Below are 14,155 nucleotides of genomic sequence, written 5' to 3' on the forward strand. Positions count from 1 at the left end.
AGAACAGGGTTTGATAGGGAAAGAGGAATTGGCCAAGTTGTGATGGTCAGGCTCTCCTGTCCTAGAGCCTCTCGTTCTCGCCCCCATTTTGTAAGTACATGGTTATGTAACAGCCCAGAGCACTTTCAGCAATGCACAGGCGGCCCGAGGTACCCGCTTGGTCGTGGGCCCCTTCTGTCCTGTAAACATATGTAAGCTCTACCTGAAGAGCCCTTGTGCGCGTTATGGCTGCCTTATGGTTGCTGGGCCTGCCGTTAGAGAGCAAACATGTCTGCAGCTCCTACAGCCCCTCGAGCTTCCTTCCAGCTTCCCGCTCGCACCTTGCCTCCCCTGGTTCAGCAAACAGTGTGACCAGCGAGGCAGTTGGCGTAGTCAACAGGATACCCAGCAGGTAGAGGAGCTTTAGGCCACCACAGAGCATGTGGTACCAGGTGGCCGAGGTCCTCTCGGCATGGCCCCTTGTGGGAGACTGGGAAGCAGTGGACAGTTCACTGGTTACCATTTAGAAGGTGTTACAGGCGGGGAGTTCCCGTTTGTTCAACGAGGTGGCATGGCCTGCTGCTGGTGCTAGCTTATAGCTTAGCCCCCAGGATGGTAGCTGGACCTTGTCTTGGGATTCTGGACGAGCCCCCAGGATGGTAGTGATAGCTTACACATGCAGTGAACGGTATTCCAACAGATTCATGGTCTCCGAAGAAGATTTAACCCTGGGACCAAAGACAGTCTCAGTCACTCAGAGCTTTGTGTAGTAGAAATTTTATTAAAGTGATAGTGACAGAAAAAGTTTCTGACATAGACATAAGAAGGGGGTAGAAAGATTACCTTCCTTGCTAGTTTAGGCAGAGCATTATATACTTTTCTGCTAGCTGCTGAGAATAGAAAAAATACGTGAAGGCTGTAAAAATTTTGCCCAGACCTTTTCCCGTAACATACATCCTGGGATGACATCAGCACAAGATTAGCCAGAAGGAACCGGTTAACCCAGAGCTCAAGGCTGTGGAAGTTTTACCTAGACTTTCTCCGTTAACGTACCTTCTGAGTTACAAAAAAGCCTGTCTTTGAACAAGAGATACTGTATGTGTCCAAGACAAAAGAATGTGGAAAAGAAAGAATGTTTGCCTCCTCCTTAAAGGGGCCTTCTGCTTCGACTCTTTACCAGCCTGCCTGAAGGGAGCTCTCTCACTGGCACTCTGCGGTGGGTGTTCCCGACCGCCCTGAAGGCGGGTGTGGACGGTGCCCTCTGTGATGCCGCACAGCTGCACGAGTTGCAGAGACTCGCTGGAGCAGCGTCTGCGTGCGCTGGAGCACGAGACGCACGCCCTGAGGACCCAGCTCCCCTGACAGGGAGGTCATGAGCGACCGTGACCACGAGCATTGTGAGACCCGCGCGTCCCTGGTTGGCAGTGAGGCCTGCGGTGCAGCAGAAAGGGAAGCACGAGAAGCCTGTGGCCCAAGGGGCATCCTCGAGGGGGCATCCTCAAGTGGCCCCCAGTGTGAGTGAGTTCACAATGTATCGACCATATGCTCAGGTGGAGTTGGTCGATTTGGGTAAGTGGTTGCGGCAAAGGCAAGGGGAATCCTTGGCAGCATGGCTTTTGTGAATCTGGAATCAGGGGTGAATGGTATTGTTTGTTCTGGGGATGAAATAGACTGGTTGGTGTCTATCACCACTCACCCCTCACTGAGACCGAGCGTGTAGAACTTTGTGAGACTGCAGATCCCTGCCTGTTAGTGAGGCCCATTGTGCAGCTGGGAGTGGGGCGGCAGTATCCGTGCCCACAGCAAGAGGTTGGGTGGGCACGCGGGCTTGCCATGCAGGCCGTGACCCCGGAGACACAGACTCGTGATGTGAGCTGCGAACGCCACAGAAGTCCCCTTTCTGAAGGTGAAGGGGTGGGCCCAGTGCCTGTGGAGGGCTTTGTGGGTCCTTACTGAGAGAAGTGGTGGGATAGCATGGGAGACCCCATTTTGAAAGTGTGAAGAACCCGAAGGGGGCCTGAGCTGGGAGGGGCCCCCTCTGGGATAAGTGTTAGTCACTCAGTCGTGCCCAACTCTTTGCGATGCCATGGGCTGCAGCCCATCAGGCTCCTCTGTCCATGAGATTTTCCAGGCAAAGATACTGGAGTGGGTTGCCATTTTTTTCTCCAGGGTATCTTCCCAATCCAGGAATTGAACCTTGGTCTCCTGAACTGGAGGCAGATTCTTTACCAACTGAGCTACAAGGGAAGCCCATGTACATGGATACAAATGTGGGCTGATTGATGCAGAGGTATACTGTGAAGGCCTGTCCCAGACCTAGAGCCGTGTACTGTGGAGGCCTGTCCCAGAGCTGGAACAGTGTACCGTGGAGGCCTGTCCGAGACCTAGAGCCGTGTACTGTGGAGGCCTGTCCCAGAGCTGGAACAGTGTACCGTGGAGGCCTGTCCCAGACCTGGAGCCGTGTGCTGTGGAGGCCTGTCCCAGACCTAGAGCCATGTACTGTGGAGGCCTGTCCCAGACCTAGAGCCGTGTACTGTGGAGGCCTGTCCCACAGTTGGAACAGTGTACCCTGGAGGCCTGTCCCAGACCTGGAGCCGTGTACTGTGGAGGCCTGTCCCACAGTTGGAACAGTGTACCGTGGAGGCCTGTCCCAGACCTGGAGCCGTGTACTGTGGAGGCCTGTCCCAGACCTGGAGCCGTGTACTGTGGAGGCCTGTCCCACAGTTGGAACAGTGTACCATGGAGGCCTGTCCCAGACCTGGAGCCGTGTACTGTGGAGGCCTGTCCCAGAGCTGGAACAGTGTACCGTGGAGGCCTGTCCCAGACCTGGAGCCGTGTACTGTGGAGGCCTGTCCCACAGTTGGAACAGTGTACCGTGGAGGCCTGTCCCAGACCTGGAGCCGTGTACTGTGGAGGCCTGTCCCACAGTTGGAACAGTGTACCCTGGAGGCCTGTCCCAGACCTGGAGCCGTGTGCTGTGGAGGCCTGTCCCACAGTTGGAACAGTGTACCATGGAGGCCTGTCCCAGACCTGGAGCCGTGTACTGTGGAGGCCTGTCCCAGACCTGGAGCCGTGTACTGTGGAGGCCTGTCCCACAGTTGGAACAGTGTACCCTGGAGGCCTGTCCCAGACCTGGAGCCGTGTACTGTGGAGGCCTGTCCCACAGTTGGAACAGTGTACCGTGGAGGCCTGTCCCAGACCTGGAGCCGTGTACTGTGGAGGCCTGTCCCAGACCTGGAGCCGTGTACTGTGGAGGCCTGTCCCACAGTTGGAACAGTGTACCGTGGAGGCCTGTCCCAGACCTGGAGCCGTGTGCCGTGGAGGCCTGTCCCAGACCTGGAGCCGTGTGCCGTGGAGGCCTGTCCCAGACCTGGAGCCGTGTGCCGTGGAGGCCTGTCCCAGACCTGGAGCCATGTACTGTGGAGGCCTGTCCCACAGTTGGAACAGTGTACCCTGGAGGCCTGTCCCAGACCTGGAGCCGTGTGCTGTGGAGGCCTGTCCCAGACCTGGAGCCGTGTGCTGTGGAGGCCTGTCCCAGACCTGGAGCCATGTACTGTGGAGGCCTGTCCCAGACCTGGAGCCGTGTAGTGTGGAGGCCTGTCCCAGACCTGGAGCCGTGTGCTGTGGAGGCCTGTCCCAGACCTGGAGCCGTGTGCCGTGGAGGCCTGTCCTGTGAGGTCCGGGTTGCTCGCCAGGGGAACACTGTGGAACACAGGCTGCATGTAGACTGTGCAGTTGAGAGGCCCTGCGGGGGTGGAATGCAGGGAGCGAGCAGCTGGCCAGGTGGCAGTGGTCAGGCTCTCTGGCCCCACGTGTTGTAAATACATGCTTGTGTAACAGCTGAGCTCACGGACAGCACTGCACGTGCACACCACGATGGGCCCGCCTGGCCGCCGGCCACTGTTGTTCTGAAAGCATATGTGAGCTCCTCCTGAACAAGCCCTTGCCGTATGTCCTGGCTGCGTTTCGGTGTGTCCGCTGGGCCGACCACGAGAGGAGAGGGGACCGCACGTCCGCTGCTGCGGCTGCTCTGCCAGTCAGGAGAGCACAAATGTGCCTGCGGTTCCTGCGACTCCTTGAGTTGTCCTCCCGCTTCCCCACTTGCGCCTGGCCTACCATGGGTTCAATGAACCAGTGAGAATACAGTGAGACAGGTACCTGTTCCAGTCATCACGCCTGTGATGGGTCATGGGCGCTCAGCCCACACCTGCCTCAGCATCTAAGGATCAAGCTCTCGTCTCACATTGTGTAGCATCGTCAGGCTTCCTGTGTTGCTTCGAGTTTTGGCTTGGGCTTGTCTGGAACGTTAAAGACCATTTCTTTAAACATTTGTTTAAACTTTAAACACCACTTCTATGGTGTTTCTCCACGACATTTACCTCCGATTATCCTGTGTGACCTGCATATGTCTTGCCCCACCCTCATGGGTGATTCATTTGATGTGCTTGTTTCTCTTTCACTGAGAAAATAGAAACCATTCACGCTGCCACCACCATCTACTTCCGGCCTGCAGTGGGACTCAGATGTTCTCGGCTCCTGCCTTTCCTCCTCCTCCTTTTTACTGTGCATAAATTTGTGTCTGTGGCCCCTCAACTTGAGTACCTTTCTTCAGAGATTCTGCCTTTGTTGCATTAGTGAGTAAGCAGTAGATCACTCCAACAATTGTGTAACTTCTCTCATGTTAAAAAAATCCCTGTCAACAGTCTGTTTCACATTTCCTTTGTTTGCTGCCCTTTATTATAAAACTCCTGAAAAGAACTACTTTGATTTTGTTCCATTTTTCTCCCTTCTTGATCCATTTCATTTCAGTCAGGGTTTTGTCTCCACCCTTCCAGAAAAACAGCTCTTGTCAAGGTCGCCCATGACCTCCATGTTGCTAAATCCAGTTGTCAGTTCTCAGTCCTCATCTTACTTGACCTGTCAGCAACATTTGACACGGTCGATAATTCTGTTTTCCTAGATAAACTCTCTTCACTTGGCTTTCAGTACATCAGTCTTTTCTTTACAGCTGCTTCTCCATCAGCTTTTGCTGTTTCCTTCTGTCGAGCTGGCTTCTAAATACTGGAGAGCCCAGGGCTCTGATCTCAGACCTCTCTTCTCTCCTACACTCCCCACTACAGTGGAAAGCTCACCTAGTCTGATGGCTTTAGATACTGTCTCCTGCTGCTGAGTCTTTTCTTCCCCTGAGCTGGGCCTCTCCTCCTGGACTGCACAGATTTTTTATATCCAACTGCCCATTCAACCTCTCCTCTCCTGGGTGAATAATATATGTTGAGAATTAGACAGTGTAAACTCTGCTTCTTATTTCTACCCCAGAAGTACTCCTCTTGTAATCTTCCCTGACTCAGGAAATGGCAACTCTGTCTTTCCAGTTTCTCAGGCCAAGAACCCGATGTTTATCCCTGCAAGTCCTGTCAAGTTTGCTTTCAAAACCTCCCTCCTCATCACCTGCACTGCAGAGTCTAGGTGACCTCTCCTCTGGATTACTGAGTGGGTCCTAGTTGTTCTCCCTGCTCCTGTCATCTCCCCTCCTAGTCTAGTTTCCACACTGTGACTGGTTGTTCTCCCTGCCCCTGTCATCTCCCCTCCTAGTCTAGTTTCCACACTGTGACTGGTTGTTCTCCCTGCCCCTGTCATCTCCCCTCCTAGTCTAGTTTCCACACTGTGACTGGTTGTTCTCCCTGCCCCTGTCATCTCCCCTCCTAGTCTAGTTTCCACACTGTGACTGGTTGTTCTCCCTGCCCCTGTCATCTCCCCTCCTAGTCTAGTTTCCACACTGTGACTGGTTGTTCTCCCTGCCCCTGTCATCTCCCCTCCTGTCATCTCCCCTCCTAGTCTAGTTTCCACACTGTGACTGGTTGTTCTCCCTGCCCCTGTCATCTCCCCTCCTAGTCTAGTTTCCACACTGTGACTGGTTGTTCTCCCTGCCCCTGTCATCTCCCCTCCTAGTCTAGTTTCCACACTGTGACTGGTTGTTCTCCCTGCCCCTGTCATCTCCCCTCCCCTCCTAGTCTAGTTTCCACACTGTGACTGGTTGTTCTCCCTGCCCCTGTCATCTCCCCTCCTAGTCTAGTTTCCACACTGTGACTGGTTGTTCTCCCTGCCCCTGTCATCTCCCCTCCTAGTCTAGTTTCCACACTGTGACTGGTTGTTCTCCCTGCCCCTGTCATCTCCCCTCCTAGTCTAGTTTCCACACTGTGACTGGTTGTTCTCCCTGCCCCTGTCATCTCCCCTCCTAGTTTAGTTTCCACACTGTGACTGGACTAAACCCTTTGCAGTGTGTCAGATCACATCACAACCCTGCGCAGTGGCTATTTACTGCCTAGTCCAAGGTCGTTCTCCGTCTTATGGCCACCAGCCCTTCTTCAGAAATCCATGCACAGGGGAGATCTCTCGGCTTTATCATCCCCTGGAATGGTTTCATTTGAGAGTCTTCAAAATATTTCTGGTATGGTCCACAGTTGCATTAAGCCTTTATTTCAAGCATATTTGGTCGTTAACTGTCATGAGGTCTCCCATTCCTTCACCCATCTTTTTTGCCTGCCATACCCGAGATAAGATAGAAATTAAAGGACTTTAATATTGAAAAACTTTTTGTGCACCTGCTGTTTGTTTTGATATGTGGTATAATTATTGAATAATCCTCAGCCCCACATTGATTTGTGAGGCCTCTTGTTTGTATAACCATGGTATGTAAATTTACAAAAATTAAAACAAATTCTTTTTGGATTTTGGTTGTGCGTGGGGCTCTTTGTTGCTCTGCGTGGGCTTTCTCTAGTTGCGGTGAGCAGGGGCTGCTCTTCGTTGTGGCAGATGGGCTTTTCACTGTGGTGGGTTCTCTGGTGGGGCATGGGCTCCAGGCACTCGGGCTTCAGCGACTGCAGCATATGGGCTCAGCGGCTGTGCCTCGCAGACTCTAGCGCTCAGGCTCAGTACTTGCAGCTCCTGGGCTCAGAGCGAGGGTGTATGGGCTTAGTGGCTCTATGACACCTGTGTCTTCTGGACCAGGTATTGAACCATGTCGTGTTGGCAGGCAGATTCTTATCCACTGTAACACCAGGGAGTCCACATTTTTCTATAATTGAATCTAAATCTTTGATCTGTTAGGTTTCGGTGCCAGCATACTCTTTAAGTGTTATTGAAACTTTAGAGTGTATTTTAATATTTGGTGGGGATAGTAGCATCGCATGAGTTTGCTTTTCAAAATTGCCAGTGATGGTCTCGTTCTTAATAGTTCCATGATTTTAAAACAACTTGGTCAAGTTATGAAAAGAAAAATGTCCATTGGGCTTTTTTTTGGGAATGGTTTTAAACTGACCTGACTAGCTTGTATAAGTTAATACTTCATAATACTTTTTATTAGCTAAAATTTTTACTATGTAACAGATTAAATTATTTTTCCTTATAAATGCCAAAGATGTGTTTTGTTTTACCTAAAAAGGTATGCAAAAAATGTAAATGTGTTAAATTTGTTTTGTTTCAGATCTGTTTCCTTCTTTTTGCTATTCTCTACATCGTCTCCTATTTCATCATCACAAGATACAAGAGAAAATCAGGTGAGCAGACACACTGTGATGAACGCTCTGCCTCTAATGCCATGTGGCCTAGACTTGTTCCGTGGCTGCACGCTACGCATCAGCACGGTTAGTGTGCTCATTGTGCCTGCGATTGAAGCAAGCAGTTGCCTGATACTAAGAGCACTAAAAATAACCTCCAGGGAATCTGACTACTTGCAGGGTCAGTAGTCAGACCCAGGTCTACTTCTTAGCCCTGAGCCCTTGTTTATCCTCCTTCTTATATTCAACTAAGAATAGTCCAGGGCTCTTCAGTGTCTGGGAAATTCCAGACTTTATGAGGATGTTTGGTTCCTCGGCTCTGAATTTGAACATACTCACCCCCATCACCCCCACCCCATTCTTTCTCTCACTACCAGAATACTGTTGCTTTCTAAAGTGGTATAGAATTTAGAGTCTCCATAATACCCTGATGGTGCTAGTGGTAAAGAACCCGCCTGCCAATGCAGACATGTAAATACGACATAAGATTCGATCCCTGGGTCAGGAAGATCCCCTGGAGGAGGGCGTGGCACTCCAGTATTCTTGTCTGGAGAATACCTTCGGACAGAGGAGCCAAGGTGATTCTGGTGGGCTGCGGTCTACAGGGTCACAAAGAGTCCCATGTGACTGACGCGACTTAGCACGCATGCATAATACCATTTAATATTCAATTATGTATTATGTTATTGTTTTATTTTTTCATATGTATCCTTATCTCACCAGGGGGACCATTATATCTTTTTTTAAAATGAATTTTGTGCTGACTTATTCACAGATTTGTATGCCAGAGTTTTGTAAGTAACTAACCATTGTTTTTTTTTATAAAATAACTAAAGTAGTTACTTTACTGAAGTCTGTTAAATTTGAGCTACTTCTTTGAAATCACAAGATTTCCACTTGTGATGCTAATAGTAGGTGCCATGTGAATATTTAAGGGTTTCGTATATTAAAGATTCCTTATGTTATCATATTAAACTTTAAGAATTTTTAAAGAAATCAGGAAATAGTGCTTGCTGTAGTGCACTGCTTGGCTTTGTGACTGCACTGAAATACTCTTTGGATTCCTTAATCTCTCAAAATTTTGACGACCTGGGATCCAAGACAGTATCTTAGCTGCTTTAAAAGATATCTTGGCATCTGGCTTCATAAACTATGTGCATTGAACGAGAGAGAGGGAATGAATGGACAGTGTGTTGTTTTAGAGGAAATGAGGGGATGATGAGCGGGAAAACAGGAGACTTACTAGGTGTGTTTAGAGCAGTCACAGAAGAGTGATGCAGACCCTGGGCCGGGTGGTAGAGTGTTGGCGATAGAGCTGAAATGTATGTGAAGCTGTTAAAATGCTCTTCAAGGTGTTGTGGTTGATTAGATGTAGGTGCAACAATATAAAAATTAATTGTGACAATGATACTTTGTGGTCTCTCTGGTTGTAGAAGTATTTTGTGGTCTCTCCAGTAATTAAGAATAGAGTTTGGACTAAGAGAATGGCCCAAATATGCCCTTGTCACTGAAGCAGGTGGGCCCTCAGAATTCCAGAGACCCACACAGAGAGCCTTTGAGGACAACCCCAGTGAGGTACTGAGGAGAAAGAAGGGCTGGGGTGTTGTGTAATATTTTTGTAATTGGATCATAGTTTCCTTAGCTGGTAAGATTATGTGGGAGGACTAAAAAGATGGCCAAGCGCCATGAGAGAGGGAGAGGGTAGGGTGAGGAAGTACCAGAGCAAGGGCCATCTGCTTCTTGAAAAAGACAGAGTGTGGTGTATTTCTCTCTGTACCTGGAACAAGATGATGCCGTGTCGAGGCAGTGGTGTGCAGCGTGGTTTAGGGTAAAGTCCTTATTCTTAACATTACTAACAATAGGCTCAGATTACAGAAAAGTGTGTCAGTTCTGAGATTCTGAATTTTAATTTTATAGTAAATTTTTTTTGGCTATTATCAGCCAGGGGCTTCCTTGGTGCCTCAGATGGTGAAGAATTTGCCTGCAATGCAGGAGACCTGGGTTTGATCCCTGGGTCAGGAGATCCCCTGGAGCAGGGAATGGCAACCCACTACAGTGTTCTTGCCTGGAGAATCCCATGGACAGAGGTGCCTGGCAGGCCACCGACCAGGGGGTCACAAAGAATTGGACACAACTGAGCTACTAACACACATTATCAATCATAAAATTTCATTCATTAGCAGTTTCACTGACTTTGTATTAATAGTCAACCTGAATGTGGTTCCAAGGTTCTGCTGAGTTTTATTTCCCTGAGCACTAAGCATTTGGAAGATTTTAATTTACATATGGGAGTTCTGTTAATCTGGATTTTTTTATCAGTCAAAAGACTCTTCTTGTTCTTTAACCATGTTCTATCCTATCTGATTTAGTGAGATTTAGATTTGGAAAACTGCTTCTTCAGGTTTATATTTTATGTTTTATTAAATTAATGAAGCATTTTGTTGGAAGATAAAAATATTAATGCCTTGAACATTTTTGCAGATGAACAAGAAGATGAAGATGCCATAGTCAACAGGATTTCGTATGTATTTTAATGTTCAGTTCTTGTGTTTCTAATTCTAGAGTCCTGAATTTTCAAAACTTAATTCTGCCCTTTGGGCAGAAATATTGAAAAAATTCACCTAAAGTATTACAGCAACTTTAAAGTATTACAGCAGCTTTTTTAAGAAACTACATGTAAGCAAACACATGGATAATTCTGGACTGATTATCTGTTGAAATTTGCTTGCTTAAGGAGCCAACAGAAGCTCTTGGTCATCTCTCAACCTCTCTCAGCCCAGACCATGAAGTCCTGTTGGCTCTGTCGTCAGAGTGTGCTGCATTTCAGAAGGTGACGTTTCTAGAACTGCCTTCAGTTCTGAGGAACACTTTTCTGCCGCTGTATAAGCAGTCACCATGTCTGCATTTTCTAGCTTGACTCAGGGCCCTACTTTGAGGACGCTTTGTTGGCATTTAGCTCTGCCACATCAGCCTTTTATGGATAGTTCTCATAGCCACTCAAGGGCAGCAGATGGTATGACCCTGTTTTGTATCTCTAAGGCCAGTCACAATACCTTCTAGAAGGTTTTTGACGTAAGGTCCACTGTTATATTTATGGTGACTATATATTCAGGATTTCTGGGTAACTTTTGATTTAAAAAACATTTGGTGTCCTCATACACTTACTCCTTGGTCACATACACCTCCCAGCTTTAGACTTGGAAGCCACGGTGGGCCTTTACAGCTGGGCTGCTGGCCAGTGTGCTGAGGGCCAAGAGGGAGAGGGGCTCGGAAGGCTTCATGGGGCAGAGGACACAGAGGGGCCCCGAGGGCGGGGGCTGGCTGCCCAGACACCCGGAGCCTGAGAGCCCGCTCCCTGTGAAGAGGCGGGTGAGCCTGACAGTGTGTGGGCCCTGTCGTGGCCAGGGGAGCTCGGGGGGCTGGGCTGGGAGTCTCGTGCAGGACCTGGGAGCGGGGCCTGTGGGTGTCAGGGACGAGCAGTGTGGCCGTCACAGTTGGAGGGCAGAGATGCAGGTCACAGGAGGTTACTTGGGGTAGGTGCCTGAGTTGGCAGTGCACCTGGGATGATGTGTCCCCACTTTTCCCAGGAAACAGGCTGCCTGTCCAGCAGAACCACTTTGTAAGCCTTCTCCTGTGTTTGAGTTGCACTGTATTTTTGACAAGTATCATATGGTCTACAGTAAGAAATTTATCAGTGATTTGCTAAACAGGGGAGGTTATCTTTGGCTTTTAAGTAGGAAAACACTTCTCTTGGTTGCCACAAGATGGCACTGGCCTCAAAGTTACTCTATTAGATGTGTTTTGAGCATTTAGTATGATTTTTTTTTTCTTATATTTTCTTACATGTATTTTCACATTCTTTCTACATTAAATTTAATGGAAGGGATATTAAAATTTCATCTCTCATTTTAGTGAGGGAGGTTCCATTTTCCTTTGCCATTTTAGTCTTCAAAAAACTTTAAAAATTAGATATAAAATTTTAAGCATTTTGGACGTGTATAACTGAGAAAGTGAAAGCCCCTTATGGGCCTTCTCCTAGGCGTTGTTATATATTAAGCTAGATTTTTTTAATGTACCTCTTTTCCTGTGTGAAAATATACATGTTGGGGGAAGGGGATGGGAGAGAGCATGGTTTATATTTATTGTCTGTGCTTTTTCTTTTTAACTTAATTTTAGACATTTTCCATATTACACATTTTGAGCTATATTATTTTTAAAAATGACAAAATCATCTTTTAAATATTGTTTAATAGTTTCCTACAATTTATTATAAATTTATTTAACCTTTACCTATTTTAAGAGATAGTAGACCAATGGCTTTGTAAGTTTTTTTTCCAGAAATAACCCTTAAGTCGTTTTTCGTACTGTTTTCACAAGTATTTTTTTCACCTGAAACAGTTGTTGCGTTGCTCTTAGCATATATTGCCAGCATTGTTAATTAAATGCAATTGTGAAACAAATACTTAAATTTAAAAGAAGAATGAGGCTACAATTTATTCTTCACAAAATGTGTGAAGTACTCTGTCTCCAGTCTATGTCTGCTTTAGGCCGACTTGGTAGACTTAATGGTCTTTTCACAGAGTAAGTTTTAGAGTTGGTCTAGTTTAACTTCTGGGACCGTAGGTATATCATTTGTTTTCCAACTGCATATACTCCATGAAATGCACATTAATTCTTTTTGGATTTAAAAACTTGAAGAGTTTGGTTCTGTTCTTTTTGAATGACTTCTGTAGTCTTTGTTTTTTCCAGTCACTGGTGACATTGACTCTCCTCTTCCAGGTTGTTTCTGAGCACGTTCACTCTGGCAGTGTCGGCTGGAGCAGTCTTGCTTCTACCCTTCTCAATAATCAGCAATGAAATCCTGCTTTCTTTTCCTCAAAACTACTATATTCAGTGGCTGAATGGCTCCCTGATTCATGGTTAGTATATATGTCTTAATATAATCACAATTAGTGTTTTTATTTTATACTGTACTATATTTAAAATTTTTCCTTTTCTTATTTTCCATAAAAATATGGGTCTTCCTTCAGTTAACTATTTGAGTCCTTCAGAAAATCAGAAAATCAGATTTTACTTACTAGTCTGATTCTTAGTTGTGAAAAGCTTTTCTATAAGAAGCAGCGTTTATACTGTGATTTTGATAGATACATTTTCATTTAATTATTTAGCAAGAGAATTTTGATTTATCTGGATATGTCAGAACTCAACCTCCATTTCAGACCTTAAAAAAGAAAAACTTACCATAGTTTCTATTTTATTTATTTGCTGTTAATTTCTTTAGTCATTTCAGAATGTGTGATAGAAGGGGGAAAAACTATTCTGTCAAGGACAGACTTTAAAATTTGTTTTTGTTGTTGTTCAGTTGGCAAGTCTTGTCTAACTCTTTGCGACCCCATGGCCTGCAGTACATCAGTCTCCTCTGTCATCCACTATCTCCTGGAGTTTGCTCATACTTATGTCAGTTGAGTCGATGATGACATCCAACCATTTCATCCTTTGTCGCCCCCTTCTCCTGCCTTCAATCTTTCCCAGCATCAGGGTCTTTTGCATTGAGTCAGTTCTTCTCATCAGGTGACCGAAGTATTGGAGTTTCAGCTTCAGCATCAGTCCTCTCAATGAATATTCAGGGTTGATTTCCTTTAGTATTAACTGGTTTGCTCTCCTTGCTGTCCAAGCGACTCTCAAGAGTCTTCTCCAGCACCACAATTCAGAAGCATCAATTCTTTGGCACTCAGCCTTCTTTATGGTCCAACTCTTACATACATACATGACTACTGGAAAAACTATAGCTTTGACTATGTGGACCTTTGTCAGCAAAGTGGTGTCTCTGCTCTTTAATATGCTGTCTAGGTTGGTCATAGCTTTCCTGCCAAGGAGCTGCAGTCGTTGTCCACCGTGATTCTGGAGCCCGAGAAGATAAAATCTGTCACTGTTTCCACTTTTCCCCCTTCTGTTTGCCACAAAGTGATGGGACCAGATGCAATGATCTTTGTTTTCTGAATGTTGAATTTTAAGCACCAGCTTTGTCACTCTCCTCTTTTGCCTTCATCAGAAGGCTCTTTGTTCCTCTTGGCTTTCTTCCATAAGAGTGGTATCATCTGCATATCTGAGGTTATTGTTATTTCTCCTGGCAATCTTGATTTCAGCTTGTGCTTCATCCAGACCAGCATTTTGCATGATGTACTCTGCATATAAGTAAAATAAGCACAGTGACAACATATAGCCTTGATGTACTCCTTTCCCAGTTTTGAACCAGTCCATTGTTTCATATCTGGCTCTAACTGTTGCCTCTTAACCTGCATATAAGTTTCTCAGGAGGTAAGTAAGGTGACCTGGTACTCCCATCTCTTTTAGGATTTTCCCATTTTGTTGTGATCCACACAGTCAAAAGCTTTAGCATAGTCAATGAAGCAGAAGTAGATATTTTCCTGGAATTTCCTTGCTTTCTCTATGATCCAGTGAATGTTGGCAATTACATCTCTGGTTCCTCTGCTTTTTCAAAATCCAGCGTATATATCAGGAAGTTCTCTTGTCATGTACTGTTGAAGCCTAGCTTGAAGGATTTTGAACATTACTTTGCTAGCATGTGAAATGAACACAGTTGTATGGTAGCTCTCAGC

At 46.6% G+C, this 14,155-nt stretch overlaps 1 protein-coding gene across 7 annotated transcripts in view; it reads left to right on the top strand.

The window, feature by feature from the left end:
- Nucleotides 1–14,155, top strand: part of LMBR1 (limb development membrane protein 1) — a 131,549-nt gene that overhangs the window by 12,779 nt on the left and 104,615 nt on the right. For 4 of the 7 annotated variants that reach the window (XM_020888735.2, XM_020888734.2, XM_070479426.1 and 1 more), the window contains exons 2-4: nt 7,463–7,535; nt 10,017–10,056; nt 12,315–12,454. In XM_020888735.2, the coding sequence (XP_020744394.1) occupies nt 7,463–7,535; nt 10,017–10,056; nt 12,315–12,454 (253 nt within the window). Of the gene's footprint in view, nt 1–7,462; nt 7,536–10,016; nt 10,057–12,314; nt 12,455–14,155 lie in introns of those variants that run through there. The other 3 variants (XM_070479586.1, XM_070479457.1, XM_070479486.1) reach the window with 3 other exon arrangements.

The sequence above is a fragment of the Odocoileus virginianus genome, chromosome 1, assembly GCF_023699985.2.
Source record: "Odocoileus virginianus isolate 20LAN1187 ecotype Illinois chromosome 1, Ovbor_1.2, whole genome shotgun sequence".
Taxonomy (NCBI): Eukaryota; Metazoa; Chordata; class Mammalia; order Artiodactyla; family Cervidae; genus Odocoileus; species Odocoileus virginianus.